The sequence below is a fragment of the Bos taurus genome, chromosome 23 (assembly GCF_002263795.3).
Source record: "Bos taurus isolate L1 Dominette 01449 registration number 42190680 breed Hereford chromosome 23, ARS-UCD2.0, whole genome shotgun sequence".
Lineage (NCBI taxonomy): Eukaryota > Metazoa > Chordata > Mammalia > Artiodactyla > Bovidae > Bos > Bos taurus.
The window spans coordinates 8,798,389-8,818,813 of NC_037350.1; the positions used below are offsets into that span (position 1 = coordinate 8,798,389).

The 20,425-nt window shown below is 42.3% G+C and overlaps 1 protein-coding gene and 1 long non-coding RNA gene across 2 annotated transcripts in view; one reads left to right on the forward strand and one right to left on the reverse strand.

Annotated features, from left to right (window-relative positions):
- Positions 1 to 155: 155 nt before the first annotated feature.
- LOC112443807 (uncharacterized) lies at positions 156 to 13,099 on the reverse strand. The gene is made up of 3 exons (XR_003032200.2): positions 12,363 to 13,099; positions 4,969 to 5,119; positions 156 to 444 (listed from the first exon to the last, which is right to left on the reverse strand). It is a non-coding gene; the product is annotated as an uncharacterized lncRNA (long non-coding RNA).
- The window catches only part of BLTP3A (bridge-like lipid transfer protein family member 3A), a 77,022-nt gene continuing 68,223 nt past the window's right edge, over positions 11,627 to 20,425 (forward strand). The window contains exon 1 of the mRNA XM_002697198.7: positions 11,627 to 11,910. Within this exon, the coding sequence (XP_002697244.2) occupies positions 11,867 to 11,910 (44 nt within the window). The 5' untranslated portion in view covers positions 11,627 to 11,866. The remainder of the gene's footprint in view (positions 11,911 to 20,425) is intronic.

The window sequence follows — 20,425 nt, forward strand, 5'->3', positions numbered from 1 at the left end:
AAAACCCTGGCTGACCTTAGGTTGCCATGAGAGAAGTGTCCCAGAGACTTGCCCAGTGTATTGTTTACATGAAGACCTTAATAAACATTAACTAATTGAAGACGTTTCTTTGTCTCCTAATTAAAAGCATAAAGGTTAGTCTTTCTGGCCCAGGATCAAATACAGCATCTAGAATAGTTCATCAGACAAGTGCAGGAATAAAATAAACTGTATGTTGTTTATTGTTCTTGCCCTTTAAGGGTCAGGGTGTGTGCTCAGTTATCAGTCATGTCCCACTCTTCTCGACCCCATAGACTGTAACCCACTAGGCTCCTCTGTGCATGGGATTCTCCAGGCAAGAACAGTGGAGTGGGTTGCCATTTCTTCCTCCAGGGGATCCTCCAGACCCAGGGATCGAATCCTTGTCTCCTGCAGATTCTTTACCGCTGATTCACTTGGGAAATCCTTAAGGGTCAGGGTGGTAGATTTCACACTTAAAGAAAAGTTGAACTACACAAGCAACATTAATATACCCTTTGACAGCATCACCCATCACCTTTTGTTAGCTGTTAGCATTTCACCTCATTCACTTTATTATTTGCCCTCTGCTCGCTCTCTCTCTCTCTCTCTTTTATTTGGAACCATTGGAGAGTAAATTGTTTATCTCATGCCCTTTACCATAAATACTTAAGTGTGTATTTCCTAAGAATAAATATATTCTCTTACACACTGTGGTTTTAATTATCGACCTTGATTCAATAATTTAATCTACCAACCATGTTTCATATTTGTCCTTGTATTTTTTTCCCCTTTCCTGTACAGAATCCTTTCTGGAATCATGTACTTTTTTGGGGCCACATCTCTTTAGTCTCCTTTTAATGTAGAACAGTTCCTCAGCCTCTCTTTGTCTTTTATGACCATCTTTTGTTTATCTCACCATCTTTTGTTGAATATTCCTCACGCCTCACTTTGGGTTTGCCTGATGTTTCCTTATGATTGCATTTGGGTACACATCCTCAGTTGCATCCCTGGGATATCATATCTGTAGGCAGGCACACAGGCATCCCCCCTTGTTGATGATAGTAATTTTGATCACCTAGTAGGTGATTGTCCAGCTTCTCCATACTCGTTCCTTTTGAGTAAGTATCTTTCCCTGGCTGTCAATTAAGAAAAGCCCATAAGATGACTTACATCCTTATCTAATGATGAGACTTTGAAATCAGCACAGAACGCCAAGATCTCAAAGCCCTTTATAAGTACTTAGCTTTCACAGTGACCCTTAGAAACAAGTCTCTTAATCCTGCCCTCCTCCTCTTTGCCTGTACATCACATCCACTTTTAGGGGATGGTTGTTGAATGAATATAGAAGTAAAAGGTGGGACAAAGAATTTAAGTCTCAGGCCTCTGCTGGAGAGAGAAGCATGTAAAGAGGTCAAAAAGAAGAAAAACAGTAGAGCCTAGGGTGGCAGTTAGACATTACTGATTGCTCACCCTGGTACCTCCTACTTTCCTTAACAAGAGAACATCGAGTTTTTACCTGGATGCATGGCCATCTGCAATGAGTAGCACATTCCCCATAGCTTGTAACTAGGTGAGGCCATGTGGCAAGAGAGAACGTGCCTTTTTTTCTGTCCTTTTCTGCTGACAGGAATGTGGATATGATGTTTGCTTGAAATGCAGGCAATGTCTTGGACCATGAATTGGCTACTAAAGATGGTATTAGCAAGGTAAAAGGAGCTGCTGCTGCTGCTGCTGCTAGGTCACTTCAGTTGTGTCTGACTCATAGACGGCAGCCCATCAGGCTCCCCCGTCCATGGGATTCTCCAGGCAAGAACACTGGAGTAGGTTGCCATTTCCTTCTCCAATGCATGAAAGTGAAAAGTGAAAGTGAAGTCGCTCAGTTTTGTACGACCTTCAGCGACCCCATGGACTGCAGCCTACCAGGCTCCTCTGTCCATGGGATTTTCCAGCCAAGATTACTGGAGTGGGGTGCCATTGCCTTCTCTGGGTAAAAGGAGCATAGGTCCCTAAATGATTGAAGAGCTGCCATGTTCTGCCTACCTTTGACTTCTTTTATGTCAAAGAGAAGTAAATATTGAAGTCACACATTATCTTGAGTTTTCTGTCACATGCAGCTGAACCTACTTGGCTGATAAAAAGAGACTCTCAGAGGAAAGTAGTATCGATGGGCTTAGGCGACTTCCTAGCAGTCCAGTGGTTAAGACTCTGTGCTTTGAGTACAAGGGGTGCAGGTTTGATCCCTGGTCAGGAAGCTAAGATCCCACACGTCACACTTTGCCGCACAGTCTCCCTCCCCGCCCCCTACAAAAATTGCACTCCTGCTAGAGAAGCCTGCCTAGGGTGTGCCACTCTATTGCTCTGAGTTTGGACACTGTTCTCAGTGGTGGGAACACAATGGTAAAAGAAAGTTCTTCCTCTTTTGGAGCTTATGTTCTAAAGGGGGAGTCAGACAATAAACAAAAATACTAATGTTAGGTGGTATGTGCCATGAAGAAAAAGGGGCGTCGGTAAGGGGCATAGGGAATGGCAGGCAAGGGATAGGTCTGTGGGAAAGACCTTCTACTAACTAGAAGTGGTTAGTAGAAGGCTGTGCAGATGTTTAGGGCACAGGCTTTCCGATAAATACCGAGACCCTGAAGCAGAGTCTGCTTATTCTTTTGGAGGAACAGCAGCAAACAGCTAAAACTGTTGACAGTGATGGACATTGTGGTAATGACTTTACAGGTGTATAGTGAAAGTCACTCAGTCGTGTCCGACTCTCGGTGACCCCATGGACTTCTCCAGTCCAGAATACTGGAGTGGGTAGCCTTTTCCTTCTCCAGGGGATCTTCCCAACCCAGGGATCCAACCCAGGACTCCTGCATTGCAGGTGGATTCTTTACCAGCTGAGTCACAAGGGAAGCCCAATAATGTATTAAGTAAGTATGCTATTTACGGCCATTAAATTTTAATAAAGTAGAATTAACCCACTGAAATCATGTTCTAATGTCACAGTAAGTTGGGAATTGCTGAGGCAAGCCACAAATATCAGGAAGCAAACTAAAGACAGGTGGGCATGAAAGAATTCTGATGGTCATAAGGCAACCAAGTATTTTAAGTAAGTCTATGTAGATGCTGAGCATAAAAGTTAATATTTGGGAACTCTGGGGTTTTCATGTTGTTTAGTCACTAAGTCATGTCTGACTCATGTGAATCCTTGGACTGTAGTCCGAGAGGCTCCTTCATCCATGGGATTTCCCAGGCAAGCCTACTGGAGTGGGTTGCTATTTCCTTCTCCAGTTACAGGTGTATATGCATGTCAAAACTTTTAAAAATTATATACTTTGAATAATATGTGTTCTATGTCAGTCACACCTCAACTTGTTTTTAAAAGATATAACTACCACAAACTAGAAACTACTCTCAAGAATCTTTATAGACAATGATATCTGCTCTTTGCTATTCAACCCTTTTGTTCTTGAGTTTTCCATAAAACTACTTTTCCTTGTTTGTATAGTGTTATTTTTGGCCACTGTGTATGTCCTTTTTTGTCCCATACAAAGCACACTATGTACAAATGCATGATTTTTTTTTTTTTTTTACTGCGCTGCATGGCTTATGAGATCTCAGTTTCCTGAACAAGGAATGAACCCAGGCCACAGCAGTGAAAGAGCTAATCCTACTACTAGACCACCAGGGAACTCGCTAATCATGAATTAATTTTTTAAAAATATTTTAATTTATTTGTTTATTTGGCTGCATGAGGTCTTAGCTGCAGCATGTGGGATCTTTCATGTGGTGCACATACTCAAGCGCACAGGCTTGGTAGTTGTGCTGCACAGGCTCCAGACCACATAGGCTTAGGCATGTGGGATGTTAGTTCCCTGACCAGGGATCGACCCTGTGTTCTTTCCATTGCAAGACAGAGTCTTAGCCACTGGACCACCACCAGGGAAGACCCCCAATCATGAATTTAGAGATGTGGCTATCCTGCCAGGCAGGTGAGGAAAGCTACTGTCTCTGAAATACAGTGATTACCTAGGTGGTTTTAAAATGTATGGGTTGTAGAATATGGCTCAGCAATAAAAATGAAGGAACTTTGATAGAACAGTTTGGATGTATCTCAAGGACAGTATGCTGAGTGAAAAAAGCCAGTCTCAAAGGGGCATCTGCTGCATGATTCCATCTGTATAAATAACAAAAATTATTGAAATGAAGAACAAATCGGTAGTTGCAAAGGGTTAGGGACGGTGTTGGGAGTGGAGATGGGGCAGCTGGGAATGACTGTAAAGGGTATCACGAGGGAGAGCTTTGTGGTGAAATAATCCTGTATCTTTATTGTGGTAGTGGTTACACAGGCTGCACATCATGAGTGACAGAGTTATACACATGCATCCCCAGGATCAGTTTCCTGGGGTTTATATCGAACTGTAGTTGTGTAAGATATAACCATTGTAGGAAAGTGGGTGAAGGGTACATGGGGCTTCTCTGTATTAATGACTTCCTGTAAATCTATAATTATTTCAAAATAAAGAGTTAAAAAAAATATATGGACTTCTGCTTCCAGAAATATAGAATAGGTGTATATTTCTCTATTCCCAGTGAGTACAACTAAAACCCTGCACATTATATACATAAAAAGCAAGCATAAGAGGGACTTCCCTGGTGGTCCAGTGGTTAAGAATCTGCCTTCCAATGTAGGGGATGTGGGTTCGATGGCTGTTTAGCAAACTAAAATCCCACATGCTGCAGAACATCTAGCCCACGCACCCTAACTAGTGAGCCGTTGTGCTACAGCTACTCAGCCTGCATACTCTAGAGCCTGTACTCAGAACTGGAGAAGCCCCCACACACCATAGCTAGGAAAAGCCTGTTTGCTGCAGTGAAGAGCCCGTGTGCTACAACAAAGACCCAGTGCAGCCAAAAAATTAAAACAACAACAACAGACAAGCATAGGAAACTCTGAAAGGCGGAGAGAAGAAGGCTGACCTGCTAGGGCATTGTGACCCAAAGAACAACATAATGAGCTCTCCGGATTTTCTGTTTGCCTCAAAGGTGCCAGACTTGGAGCTGAAGAAGTTGGAACCAGGAATCTCCAATGGGCAACAGACAAAAATACACTCCATGAAAAGTCTGCTTCCTGTATCCGAACAAACAGAAAAGAGGTAGCTTAGTAAGTCAGAAAACTTTTAGACAATAACCACTCTATTCCAGCCAAACACCACAGAAACTCACCCTACCCCAATCCATGCCACAAAGACCAAGTGGGGAGTTAGATTTCCACCCTTGTGAGGTTACAATGAAGTGCCCCAAACCCCTGCCAGGATGGTGAGAAAAGAGCTTGGATTATCATTCCCATCTGGCAGTAACAGGGCATTGCCCCCTCTTGAGATGTCAGAAGACGCTGAGTCAGAACTTTTAAGGACTTTTATCAATGTCCAGTGGTGATGAGGCTGTGGGGAGCAATAACAAGGCACTCTGCCACTTCCCAGCTAGAGAAGTATTAGCTGAAGCTTGCTGAAGAGCCAGAACTTTCACATTAGCCCAGCAGTAATGAGGAACTCTTTCCTTGGGTATCCAAGGAGGCTAATTGGGCAACCTGGACTTCTGTTTCTACCTGATAGTAACAAGAAAGTACCTCCCCATTTCTGCATTGCAAGGATAAGTTAGCAGAACAGAGCATTTAAATAAGATCCAGAATCTCGGAACATAATATGAAACTATCCAGATTTCTATCTAAGATCACTCATTGGACCAAGATCAAGGAAGATCTCAAACTACATTTCAAATGCAATTGATACCTGTCAACAGTAAGCTGATAGTGCTCCTGGAGTAATTAGACAAAAGATTTTAGAGCAGGCATCATGAAAAGGCTCTAGTGAGCAAAAAGATATAAAGAACCAAATGGAAATTCTGGAACCGCCAAATAAGTTAAAAAAATTCATGAATAGTCTCAACAAGAAACAGTAATCAGAAATAATCAGAACTTGAAGATAGAACAATAAAAAATACCCAATCTGAACAACAGGAAATAGACTTAAAAAAATGAACTGAATTTTAAGGACCTGTGGGTCCCTGAAAATCTAATATTCATGTTATCAGACTTCCAGGAGGGGAAAAAAGGAGAGAGCCAAAAAAGGTACTGCAACAAATAATGGTTGAAAACTTCCCAAGGGCTTGTAAGAGACATAAACACAAATTTTCAAGAAGCTGAATAACAATCAGGATAACTCAAAGAAATCTACATAGTTATGAAAACTGAAAACAAAAAGTTTGAAAACAGCCAGAGAAAATGACACCCTACTTTTGAGGGGAAACAATTTGAAGGACAGCAGATTTATCATCAAAAACCATGGATGCCAGAAGGAAGTGGCAAACAGATTTCAAGTGCTGAAAGAAAAGAATTATCAGTCCAGAATTCTATACCCTGTGAAAATAATGTTTCAGGGGCAAATGGGAAATAAAGATGTTCTCCAGTGAGAGAAAATGAAGAGAATTTGTTGCCAGCAGATATACTGTAAAAGAATGACTAGAAGTTCTCCAAACAGAAAAACAATAAATGAATGAATAAATGAGTGAATCTCATCAGGATTGATGAGAATATGGTAAGCAAAAATACAGGTAAGTAAGTACAAGAGATTTTCCTTTTCCTGAATTTTCTAAATTATGTTTGATGGTTGATGCAAAAATCATAATACTGATTAATGCAGCTATAAATGTACATAGAGGAAATATTTAAGACAACTAGATCTCCCAGAGAAAAAAAGAATATAAAAGGTAAGCTTTTTATACTTCACTAGACTGGTAAATGGCAATACCAGTAGATTGTGATAAGGTATGCATAAATAATATAATAACTAGAGGAACAATTAAAAAACATACAACTAAAATTTATAAAAGCTATATACTCAAAACCACTATAGATGTCTTACTTCAAAACTTACTACAGAACTACACTAATCAAGACACTGTTACTGGCTTAAGATTAGATATATAGATGAATGAAATAGAATTAAGATTTCAAAAATAGATCTATACTTTCATTGGCAACTAATTTTCTTTTATTATTTTACTTCCAGTTTTGTGATATAATTGACATACAGCACTGTGTAAGTTTACAGTATGAAGTATAATGATTTGACTTACATTTTGAAATCATGACCGTAGTAAGTTTAGTGAACATCCATCATCTCATACAGATACAAAATTGAAGAAACAGAAAAAATTTGGGGGGGAATTCCCTGGTTAAAAATCCACCTTCCAATGCAGGGGGCATAGATTCGATCCCTGGTTGGGGAACTAAGATCCCACATGCCGCAGGGCAACTAAGCCTGTGTTCCGCAACTAGAGAAAGCCCGAGCGCTGCAGTGATGACCACCCCAGCCCAAAAAAAAAGAAAAAAAAATTTTTCTTGTGATGAGAACACAGGATTTACTGTTACCTTTTATATAAAACTTACAGTAATGTTAATGATTTTAATCATATTGTACATTTCACCCCAGTACTTATCTTGTAACTGGAAGTTTGTACCTTTGACTGCCTTCATGCAATTCCCCACACCCTCTCCTCCCTACCTCTGGTAACCACAAATCAGATTTCTTTTTCTTTTAGTTTGTTTTTGAAGTATAACTGACATACAACCGATATTAGTTCCTGGTGCATGACAGTTTATTTTCACCAAGATAACTCAATGGGGAAAGAATATTCATTTCAATAATGAAATTTATTGAAAAATTTCTTTTCAATAAATGATGCTAAGACAACTAGATGTTCACATGCAAAATAATGCAGTTGGTCCCCATATACAAAAATTATCTTGAAATGGGTCATTTCAAGTAAATGTAAGAGCTAAAACTATACACATTTTATATGAAAACAAACATGTAAATCTTCATGACCTTGGATTATGCAGTGATTTCTTAGATACAACACCAAAAACACAGCAATAAGTGAATAAAAAAGATAAATGATAACCAAAATTAAAAATTTTGTTTCAAAGATTGTAATCAGGAAAATGAAAAGACAGTAGGAAAAAGTTTTGCAAATAATATATCTGATAATGACTTGTAATCTAGAATATAAAAATGATTGCATTTGATAATAAAAAGACAAATAACCCAATTAAAAAATGGACAAGGTATCTGGATAGACATTTCTCGAAAAAGTTACACAAATGACCTGTAAGCACATAAGAAGATGCTCAGTCATTAGCCATCAAGAAAATATACACAAATTCTTAAGCAAATAAACACAGATTCTTAAGCAAATATTAGCAAAGAGAGTGCAGCAATATATAAAAGTACTTATACACCATGTCCAAATGAAGTTTACTCTAGGGATGCAGGCTGGTTCAGTATTTGAAAAATCAGTCAGGGTAACGCATCATGTTAACAGCCTAAAAAAAAAATCACATAGCATTTAAGCAGAAAAAGCCTTTGAAAAAAGCATTTATTCTTGGTAAAGACTCTCAGTAAAAATAGAAATAGAGGAGAACTTCATTAAATTGGGAAGAGCACCTACAAAAAATCTACAGTTAATATTATACTTACTGGTAAAAGACTTAATCAGAGAAGGTGATGGCATCCCACTCCAGTACTCTTGCCTGGCAAATCCCATGGACGGAGGAGCCTGGTAGGCTGCCGTCCATGGGGTCGTGAAGAGTCAGACACGAATGAGCGACTTCCCTTTCAGTTTTCACTTTCATGCTTTGGAGAAGGAAATGGCAACCCACTCCAGTGTTCTTGCCTGGAGAATCCCAGGGACGGGGGAGCCTGGTGGGCTGCCATCTATGGGGTCACACAGAGTGGGACACGACTGATGTGACTTAGTCACTTAGCCAAAAGACTTAATGAATGCTTTAGGAACAAAGAAAGGATGCTTGCCCTCACCAGTCTTATTAAACAAAGTGCCAGGATTGGTAGCCCACACTATAAGGCAAGAAAAGGAAATAAAAGGCATTCATATCAGGAAGAAATGTTTTGTTCATTGAACATATCAATGTCAACATCATGGTTGTGATATGGTACTAAAGTTTTACAAGATGTTGCCACTGGGGCAAGGAACAAGAAGACTGGTTCAAAATTGGGAAAGAAGTACGTCAAGGCTGTATGCTGTCACCCTGCTTATTTAACTTATATGCAGAGTACACCATGAGAAATGCTGGGCTGGATGAAGCACAAGCTGGAATCAAGATTGCCAGGAGAAATATCAATAACCTCAGATAAGCAGATGACACCACCCTTATGGCAGAAAGTGAAGAACTAAAGAGCCTCTTGATGAAGTTAAAAGAGAGTGAAAAGCTGGTTTAAAACTCAGCAGTGAAAAAACTAAGATCATGGTATCCAGTCCCATCACTTCATGGCAAATAGACAGGGAAATAATGGAAACAGTGGCAGACTTTATTTGCTTGGGCTCCAAAATCACTGTAGATGGTGACTGCAGCCATGAAATTAAAAGACACTTGCTCCTTGGAAGGGAAGCTATGACCAAACTATACAGAGTATTAAAAAGCAGAGACATTACTTTGCCAGCAAAGGTCCATCTAGTCAAAGCTATGGTTTTTCCAGTAGTCATGTATGGTTATGAGAGTTGGAGCATAAAGAAGGCTGAGCACGGAAGAACTGATGCTTTTGAACTGTGGTGTTGGAGAAGACTCTTGAGAGTCCCATGGACTGGAAGGAGATCAAACCAGTCAATCCTAAAGGAAATCAGTCCTGAATATTCATTGGAAGGACTGATGCTGAAGCTCCAGTGATTTGGCCACCTGATGCAAAGAGCTGACTCATTGGAAAAGACCCTGATGTTGGGAAAGATTGAAGGCAAGGGGACAAGAGAGGATGAGCTGGTTGGATGGCATCACTGACTCGATGGACATGAATTTTAGCAAGCTCCAGAAGATGGTGAAGGACAAGGAAGCCTGGAGTGCTGCAGTGTATGGGGTTGCAAAGAGTGGGACACGGCTGAGCGACTGAACAACAACAAAAAGCCATTGGGGGGAACTGTGAAATGTATACAGGGATCGCTATAATTTCTTACAACTGAATGTTAATCTACAATAATCTTGAAAGGATTAACCTTAAAGAAAAAATATGAATTGGCCCCAAATCTCTTTTGCCTTTATATGCTTTGCATTCTTAGCATTGCAGGGAAAGTGTGCTATTGGTGAGAGTAGGAATGCTTCTGTTCCATGTGTTTATTTTAGAGCATAAGTTTTTGCTTTCAGTGAAAAAATAACTCATTCATCAGGCATGGTGAATCATCCAGCAAGGATGATGAGTCTTTGACCTTGAGGAGAGTTTTATTTTATATCGCTGATGTCAGATATCCAGTCAGCTGCTAGATTCTCTAGGAAAAGGAACATGAAATGCAAAAAATGGCCCAGAGGCCCCTGCATCTGACAGCCAAATTAGAAGGAGGGATTATGATCAATATCCCTGGCAAGAAATCTCTTCTGTGGGATCTATTGGTCCCTAGGATGTATTCTGGTGAGAGGAGGGCAGATGGAGAAATTATAGATTATGCAGTTCTGATGGAAAGAAATGCATAGTAGAGAACCCAGTGGCGGGGGCGGTGGGGGGGAGCTTCTGGGAAATATGAATTTACTATGACTAAGAGGCATAGGAATCCATTTGTCTGTATTAAAACCCTAACATTTATATGTTTCACCATATACTCAGACTATCTCTGGAATCAGGTAACAGTTGTTAGGGGAAGAGAATTGAATGGCTGAGGAACAAGGGAGGAGACATCTTGACTTTTGCTATGTTCATCTACTGTGTGTCTACAAGAACGAATAAACTTAACTGGTGGCCAGATTTCCTATAAGCCTGTCTCGGAGAGTAGTTTGTTCAGAGTTTTGCTTGAAGGTGTGAGTCCTGAAGACTGCCACCTTCTCACCTTTGCCAGAATCTAGGTGTATGGGTGGACTAGGGTGGAGGTGGCACTGGACTGAGAACACTTGGGCTCCAGCCTCTTGTCTCTCACTAGGTAGCTGTGACCTTAAATAAGCTCTTTCAGCTATTTCCCTGGGCTTCAGTTTCCTTCTTTGTAAAAAAGGCGACCTCTGAAGTCCTTGGTCATTTAAAGTTACCGCCTCCTTTTCTGCTGCCCCCAGCATTTGGGAATGGGGGCCTCTGTAGTGCACCTCGTACGGGCTGAGTCAACATTTATCCGCTGGTTAACTGGATGGAGGCTAAGAGGGGCACAAAGACGATGACGAGGTGTCCCCCTGTCACTCTTCACAAAGCAGCAGAGTGTCGTGGTACTATGGGCCTGCGAGGTCCTTGAACCTACTCTTCACTCCCCGGCTCGATTCCTGGAGTACAGTTAGCTGGTGCTCAACTAATGAGTGAATGTGTGAGCGAAATGAATGAGAGAGGTGGACCGCGAAATGTGCAATTATCTAGTGAGTTCCTGCAAAAAAAAAAAAAATTAGAGAACGCCGCCTTTCCCCGATTCTTCAAGGCGACAGCCGAGGTGTGAAACTCCGGCAGCTGACAGGCGAAGGCTTTCGGATCTCGCTTGGCTGAGAGGCGGCAGGCGGGGCTTAGCGAGAGAGCGAGCCTGGAGCCCGCCCGCCCCGCCTCCCGCCGCGCGCGCCCCCGCAGCCGCGCGCGTCCCTCCTCCCGCCGCGCGCGCCCCCGCCGCCGAGAGCACCCCGGACCGCGGCGGAGCCCGGCTGGCGGCGCGCGATCTCCGCCTCGCCGCGCGGGTGGGTGGGATCGCGGCGGAGCTCCGGGTGCCGGGGCAGGGGCTGGAGAGCGCCATGGCGGCGGCAGCGGCGGCATCCGGTCCCCGCGCCGCGGCGAGGTGAGGGGTCGCGCGTCTCCCTCGCCGCTGAGGAGGCCACAGCCGCCCGCCCACCTTCCGCGCGGGCCGCGGCTCCGGCATGGCCGGGCTCATTAAGAAGCAGATCCTGAAGCACCTGTCCCGGTGAGAGCGCCAGCGCCGGCCCCGGCCGTCCCGGGCCCGTCCTCGTCCCCTTCGACCCTCCTCCCTAAAAGCCGTATTCCGGGCCGGCCTCCCTCTCTTCAGCCCCGGGGCCGGGACTCGGCGGCGATCCCCGCCTCAGCTCGAGCCGGACAGCCCGCTCCGGGGGCCGCGACCGTTGTCACCGCGCTGCTCTGCTCTGGCCCTGGGCCCTGGGGGCCCGGCGCCCCTGCCCCGGCGCGGGTGCCCAGGCCCTCCCGACCGCAAGGATCTCCTGAGCGGCCGCGCGCACCTCAGTTCCCACACCGCCGGGCAGGTCACCCCGCTCCCCCTTGCATGGCCCCCGCCCCGGGCCCTCTGCCCGGCCCCCGGTGGCCCCCGTGGTTCCCACTCTTTCCTTCTCCGCGCTGCTGCCCCTCCCTCGGGGCCGTCTGCCCGCCTTTTTACCCGCCTACCTGCCCGCTCCTCGGTCTTCGTCTTCCTCCTTCTGCTCCGGACTAGATCCCTCAACCTGGGCCACTCACTTAAAAATGACCCCGTTCCCCAGTCCTTCAAAACCCATCCCCCGCTCAGATTCCCACCCGCGATACTGATTTTTCTCCCTCCCAGAAGCTCCCAGCTCCTTGTCTTCGTCGTCAGGCTGACCCTGTTGCATCACTCTCGAAAAAGATCTAATCCTTGCACCCAGGCCTTTCCTCGAGTCTCCTTTTCCCCTCTCGGGGCTTCTCTTCTCATTTAACACAGACTAAATGGAGAAAGGGCGTGAGAGTTGGGCATAAAGTTTCAACAGCCTTCTCTTTAAGATATGGAGGATATTTGGACAGCTTGTGAAAAGAACTAACGACTCCCACTTCTGCTTTGCAACCATCAAAGCAATGTTATGTCCAAGTCATTTGGACCCGAGCTGGGTGGCACGCAAAACTGTTCGCTTGTAATTGGGTGACTGCTGACCCCTGAGTTAGGATTGCAGCTTGTCAGAACTGGTATCCAGAAAAATCAGAAGCTGACCTTTCACTTCGTTTTCACTCCTTGTTCTGGGCAGGGCTTAGCGATACCTTTAGACAGCTGTTGTCTCTCACGTGGAGCGTGATCCAGTCCTTGGCTCCACGGTGGTCAGTGGTTTTGAGGAGGAGGGAGCAGGGGGAGGAGCCAGTCTCCACGGACCCCAGGCCTTGCTCTCCTTTCTTTTCTGATCTTCTCATTGCCTTGGTGAGTGCTGTGTGAGACACTGTCGCTGGCACTGCATCCTCTCTTCTGGCAGACACTTTGGCCAATTTACTGTTATTTTGATTTTAGACTTTAATTAGTAATTAGATTCAGATTCATCTCTTGGCTAATCACCACACCATGTTTTAAAGTAAAAGCGGATTAGAGGCTGGAGTTGGAAAGTGCCTTTGGATCCTCTCCTTGGGTTAATTCCCTACTATATTCTTTCTCAGGTGACATTCATTTGGGTGTGCCATGAATTTGCTTGCTCTGTGTAAAGACATGTGTATGACTAATGATTGTGAATGAGGTGGAAAATTTAACTGAAGGGAAACCATTAATTTGAATGAACACAGAAACAGACAATTTTTGGGTTTAGAGATGATCTTACCTAACATAGCATTGTGTTTAAGAGGTCAGGATGATTTTGGTTTACTTTCTTTAACTATAAAATGAGGATAATAGTAGTATCTAACTCAAAGGGCTGTTGTGAGGATTACATGAGTTAATACACAAGGGCTTAGTGCAGTGCCTAGTGCATAGTAAGTGTTCAATAAAGCATGCGATGTGGTTATTTGGGAGGCCACAACTTGTGTGATGGTTTGATATAAGCCATAGACTTTTCCAGAAAAATCCACATATGCAAACAGATAATTTTTTATGTAAGTTCCCATGGTGGGGAAGGTTAAGAATCCCTTAAACACATGCCTTAACCTCTTAAGGCATCTTGAACGAATGCCCTGAATAACCCCTGACTAGTTCAGCCTCTCATTTTATGACCGAGGAAGCTAAAGCCTAGACGGATAAGTGACTTGCTTAAGTTACGGTGGAAGGTACAGTAGAGAAATAGAGGGAGTTCCCTGGCGATCCAGCGGTTAGGACTCTGCTTTCACTGCCAAGGGCGTGGGTTCAACCCCCAGTCAGGGAATTAGGACCCTGCAAGCCCCATGGAGTGGCCCAAAAATGGGTAGAGAAATAGAACCTGGCTTCCTAATTCTGGTACAGTTCTGGTACAATTCTGCTTCCTGATTCTGGTACACTTCTGCTGTAATGTGATACACTCATATTCTGTGCTGTCTCTAAGAAGATAGAATTTTTAAAGAAAAATTTTAATAGTATATGCTGACATATTCAGTGACTCCTTAGTGAACAAAGTTCTCTTTTAGATGAAGTAGGAATAGGTGTTAGACGTTGGTAGAAGTTTCTTGTTTCCTCAGCGTTGTGTGGTTGACTGAGGAGTAGGGTGGAAGGTTATTCAGGGCTGCCTTTTTTGCTAGCATGTAGGTCTGACTTGGGGAAAGGTCAAACTCCTGAGGCCTTCCTGTTGATTTAACTTGGAAAAGCTTCCTTAATCACATGTGATATTTGTGTCTCTGTATGGTCTCTACTACACATCCAGAGGCTGGCATGCTTGGAGGGGAACTATAATTTCTGTGGCTTGCCAAACTTGATGAGGAAAGAGTGGAGAGTTGGGATACTGGGGTACTAAACTAAATAAATATTTGCAGGTGTTTAACAATTACTTGTTGCTGATGCTGACAGTGCTGCTTGACCTGGAGGAGTATCCTGCAGCAGGAAGGATATCCCAGTGACTCCTACATTATGTTTCATTTTGCTCAGGAAGTTTTGCATATTAAAGTGTCTTGTTGGAATGCATCCTACTTATCAGTAGACTATTGGTAAACAAGATTTGAGGGAGGTGATTTTCCAGATCCTACTCTAGGCCAGGCACTGAGCTGGGTGCTGGGGATTCAGCAGGGAAGAAGTACAATTCTCTTTTAAGGGCTTTAACCTATGATTTGGATGACCGCTGTATAATACAAATAGCTTTTATGTTCATTGTTTATTTAAATAAACCCAGGAGGAGATTTTTACTTGGAACAAAAACATTAATTTAAAAAATACCCCAAATTGATTTTTCACTGAATTAGATTATTCTTATTTTAGATCCCCTTAGCTAATGACCTTTTGTTGTACAAATAGGAAGAAATATGATGGATTGTAAAGTAAGTCGAAGGACTATTGGTCATGGAAAGGGAGTTTTCTCTGGGGCCAGACAAGCTTGATTCACCTTTCTTCTCTGTCACTTAATAATACAGGGAAGCGTTTCTGAGCCTTAGTTTTCTTATCTGTAAAAGATGAGAATAAGAGAGAATACTTCATGCTTAGCAGAATTTTTTGAGAAATTGGGGATAAAGTATTTATTATAGTACCTGGCATGAAGGTAGAGTTTAATGAAGAGTAGCTGTCATAACATGGCCAGAGAAGTTAGGGACACGTCCATGGTATAGGTGACTGCAACTCACTCAACTGGCTCTTTTAGAAAGTCAGCAGAAATCTTAATTATTTACTCTAAATGGCTGCAGGAAATGTGACTCCAAGTGACAGAGACAAGGCTGATAACATGATAGGTAGTTTAAAAAACATAAGCGTTAGGTGAAATCAGAGACTTACTGAGTTCAGAGTCCTTTTGGAGAATAAGAGAACCTGACTGTGAGCTCAGCTTTCTTAGATCCTGATCAGTGCCCCCTCATCCTGGAGAGACCCCATGGCCCGGTGGACTGCTGGAGTTGCCCACTCAGAGGCTGACTGCATGCCCAGGGTCTGTTTAGGTAAAGGTTTGTGTGGGTAGGGCTTGTCTCGGCTTCCAAGTCACACTCCTTTGGATTAGGCCTTACTTATTATCATCTTCATTTCCTGAATAATTATTTTGTACATTTTCTGGTAATAGTGCAATCATATACATCTTTTGTTTTCTTCCTCATCTTGTCTTGCTTTTGAAGAAGCACTTTGATTGACTTAGCAAATATTTAATAGTAATAGCCAGTTGTAAGAATAAGCACTTTATATGTCTTATGATGATTTAATCCTCAGCCTAACCTTGTGAAGGAAACATTAGGTCCATTTTATAGATGAAGAAATAAATGAGACACAGAAGTTAAATAACTTGCCCTATATCAGTAAGTCGTGAGACTGAGATCCTAACACAGTCACTGCCATTCCAGAGCCAGGCTCCTTCATCTCTCTGCTGCTCTAATGCATCTCATCTACTAAGTATTTCAGATTGAACAACCAGCACCATGTGAAGGAGAATATTAACCAGCACCGGGGAGCTCCCTGAGTGTCCCCCATCATTGCCTCTACCAAGGGCTAGCCACTGTCCTGACTTCTAACAGCAAAGATTAGTTTTCTCTTTATTTGTACTTTATATCAATGGAATCGCAGAATGTATACTTTCATGACTGGCTTCTTTAGCTCAACATTGTTTATGTGAGGTTAATCTCTGTTGTATCAATTTGTAGATTTTCTGTTTTCATTGCTATTATTCTATTCTATTGATATACTTAAATTTATTTGTACATTTTTCTGTTGATGGACATTTGTGTAGTTTCTCAGTTCAGAGCTGCGCTGAGTAGTGCTATTAGGAAGAGTCTGGTACATATCCTTTGGTGAATAAGTGTGTCTGTTGTGGATATACCTAAGAGTGGAATTTCTGGGTGATGGGATATGTGTATGTTAAATTTTAATAGATATTGCTAAACAGTTTTCCTAACTGGCTGTAGCAGTTTGCATTTCCCCTGAAAGTTTATAAGAATTCTGGTTATTTTCCATCCATGCTAACACTTGGTATTTTTCATCTTTTTCATTTTAGCCATTCTGGTGGGTATATTTTGAAATATTTTTACTTCATCTGTGATAAACCAGATGGCCCCTTTATTTTTGCCTTTGTTTAATTTTCAAATTCTGATTTGTTTGTGGATTTTAGTCACAAGCAAATGTCAGAACCTTGGAAACATAAGAAATGTTTGAAGAAATGTTCCAATTGGGCAGGTTCAGTGGAAATAATTAGGGTAATGTGTAATCATTAACCCATAACATTTCTTACTTGGAATGGATGTGATGCTTTGCTCCCTGTCAGAGTAATAGTCATTTACCTTAAGAGAAAGGAGGAATTGTTCTTTAGGTGTTTGAGTTTTTGTTAAATATTTGGCGTTCAGACCACCCCGGATATTAAATAATTTCTTTCTGTTTTATAAGTTTAGTACCCTTTTGGCATGGCTTTTGTTTTTTTAAAGATGTGCCACATGGCTTGTGGGATCTCGGGTCCCTGACCAGCTGTTAAACTCAGGCCCCAGCAGTGAAAGCCCTGGCATAGATTTTTATCTTTACTAAAGAAACTAAAAGTAAATAAATTAATAAAATTTTTTTAAAAAGAAACTAAAAGTAAAAAAAAAAAAAGAACTAAGGGTGATTCTCTTTTACCCTAAAGTGGTTGTCTTGTGTCTTAAAAAAAAGCAGCGTTTATAAGCAATACAAATTTCAAAGCAAAGTGGTCATATGTATCTGACATAAAAAGCTTAAGGTATGGTTCACAAATAATGAAATCAGCTGCTTTGAAAAGCTGACTGAGCAGCATGTTATTGTAGTAGAAAGAACCAGGACTTAACTCTAAAAGGTGGCTGTGCATTCTGACTCTGCTACTTGTAAGCTGGTGTTCAGCAAGTCTTTTAGTTTCTTGAAGCTTCGGTTTCCTTATCTGTTAAATAGGGGATAACAATCCACACTTGTCTTGAGGATTAGAAATCATGTATAAAAGTGCCTGGTACTGAAAAAGTATTCAGTGAACAGTGATGATTACTACTTATTAAAGTTGTTCGAGAGAGATCATCCAAATGAATAATTCTTTTGACATGTAAGAATGATGTTTCTTAACATTTTAATGCAGAGAAGTAGAGATGAATGCTCTGTATCATTGCTTAAGGAGAGAAGAAAACTAGGGCTGGTCCTGTTTGACTTTTTTCTCGCCGAGGCATGCTGCAAGGTAAACTTGGGCCTCAGAATAGGTGAAGTACCTGATATGTATTGACTGGGTTGGGTCCTTAGAGGGTTTACTTATCTGGAGTTTAAGAATATAGCACAATTATATACTTTATTTTCAGAGTGAAAAAAAAATAGAGGCCATTTAGTTTTCTGCACCTAATATAAAACCTGGTTGGAAAATAATCTGTAAGTGTGACATGAATCATTGGGGGGAAAAAACAGGTTAATTCTCTATGATTATTTGGGTGTGACATTCATGTGGCAGGGCTTATGACCGTTGACTACTTTGAAAACCAGAGGGTCTGAGGATGTTTTGAGTGTGTGAAGTGGGTGCAGGAGAAGGTATGTGGAGTGAGAACACATGGTTGTAACTCAGGGAACCTCAGACTGGGGCAGGGTGAGGGTAGGGGAGCAGGAGACAAGGGAATCCGATTGACCCAGTATCACTAAGGGACCTTCATCTTTGTGTGATGAAGAAAGTGCTACTGGTGCTGATTATGGATGCTAAGGAACATTTCCCGATATGTATAAGCAGTGGAATCAACCAATCAGTATCTATAGTAAAGGGAAAAACTAAAGTGTAAAAATAATACACGTTAGCAGTCTAGGTAAAGGATAGGTAGTTTGTACCTTCTTGCCACAAAATAAAGACTAGATGTATCATAAATGATGTGTTGGATTGATGTTGTTTTATTTGCCAACAGCAATGATCATTTTACATGGATACTGAGTCTTTTTAGTGCCTTGGAGATATATAGCTTAGATGTCAACCCATCATTTAAAGAATGAGAACTTTGATGGTGAGAGGTCAGTGTATTTAAGTCTCTGACTTATGGAAGTGTTATATTCTCAAAATTTATTTCTAAGTTTGAAATTTGGAGTTTGTGGTTCAGTAGTAGAAATAGTGTTATAACTGTTGAATAGGTTCTTATCCCACAAAAGCCACAGTATGTTAATTGTATATAATATAAGCTCACTAGATGGAGATCTGGGTCTTGGTTGGTTGGCAACCATGTGAAGCGGGAGGAGAGAAGAAGGAGAAGAAAAAGTTTGGATTAAGATCTTTTAGATCATTGAGATCATTGTTTCTCAGCAAGGCCTAAGGCCATTTTTTCCAGTTCTGATTGAGGGATATGACCAGCATTCAATGAGTGGGCTGGAGATGCTGATGTCATGCAGTATGTGGAATCATTTCACACAAAGAAGGATTATCCTTTGTCTTTTTATTTATTTATTTATATATTTTTGGCCCCAACAAATGGTTTACTTGATCTCAGTTCCCTGACCAGGGATTGAACCCCGGCCACAGCAATGAAAGCCCAGAATTCTAACCACTAGGCCACCAGGGCACTCCTTGTCCTTTGTCCTTTTTGGCTTCTGAATGTTTGGTAGATGCTTACAGAGGTGAATTGCTTGTTTAGATTATATGAGCCTACTTACACGTAAACACAAAGTACTGCATAATTTTTTTTTTTTGGCTGCTCCATGCAGTTTGTGGGAACTTAGTTCCTCCATCATCAAAAGTCAAATCCATGATCTCTGCAGTGGAAGGAAGCATGGAGTCCTGACCTAACCAGTGGAAGGAAGGGACCACCAGGGAATTCCCTGCACAGCTTTAAACTGCAGTGAGTTCCAGGACTGCAACTACGCCTGGGAAAGATTGTTTTGAACATTATTTTAGAGAAGGTTGTCACTCTTGGCAAGACCGCTCGTAGAGTTGAGTCTATCAGGGCTGAGAACCACCAACTTAGGCCAAAATCTGAAACAGCCGGTTTGCTCTTGACCCACCCTCTCTTCTCTCCTTTATGTCTCTTTCCACCTCCCGAGGCCCCTCTGTCACGCACCCACTGCCCCGATTCTTCCCTCAGGCCTCTGCTGCCTCACCCTGCTACCCCCAGGCCTGTATTCTCAGCTCCCCTTACTCTCCCACCAAAATTCCCTGTTGTTTAGGGTATATGATTTCAGCTAAGTCAGGGGGAGGAATAGAGGACATATTTGGGAGCAGGAATGCTATTCTAGCTAGCTCAGCGCCAATTCACGGTACGTCCTGCAGGGTCAGCTCCCCTAAGCCACTCTTTCTTTCATAGCTCCTCAGTCCGCAGACACTCCGGAAACTCCAAGTGTGTTTTTTATTTTCTGAAACCGGTTTCTGTTGCCATGGCAGTGAGGATGGGGCAGGGGTCTGGGCAGCGGTTTATGAGTCATTTGAAAGTCAAGATGTTCTAAAATGTGGACATTCCAGCTAGGGATGGCTCAGTTCATTCTAGCTGAACTTCCTCCTGCCATCTGGTGGAGTGCTTTCCCAGGCAGAGCTGAAAATACACGTTTCCCTTTTCCAAGAGAAATCCGATTTTCTTTCTTTCTCTTTCTTTCTTCTCATTCTCTCTCTCTTTTTTTTTTTTGTTTTTTGAAATCTGGTTTTTTTTTTTTCAAACCTGTGTGAAAGAAGGGGCTGCAGTGTTCAGGAGCTCATTTCATTTGAGGAAATGTT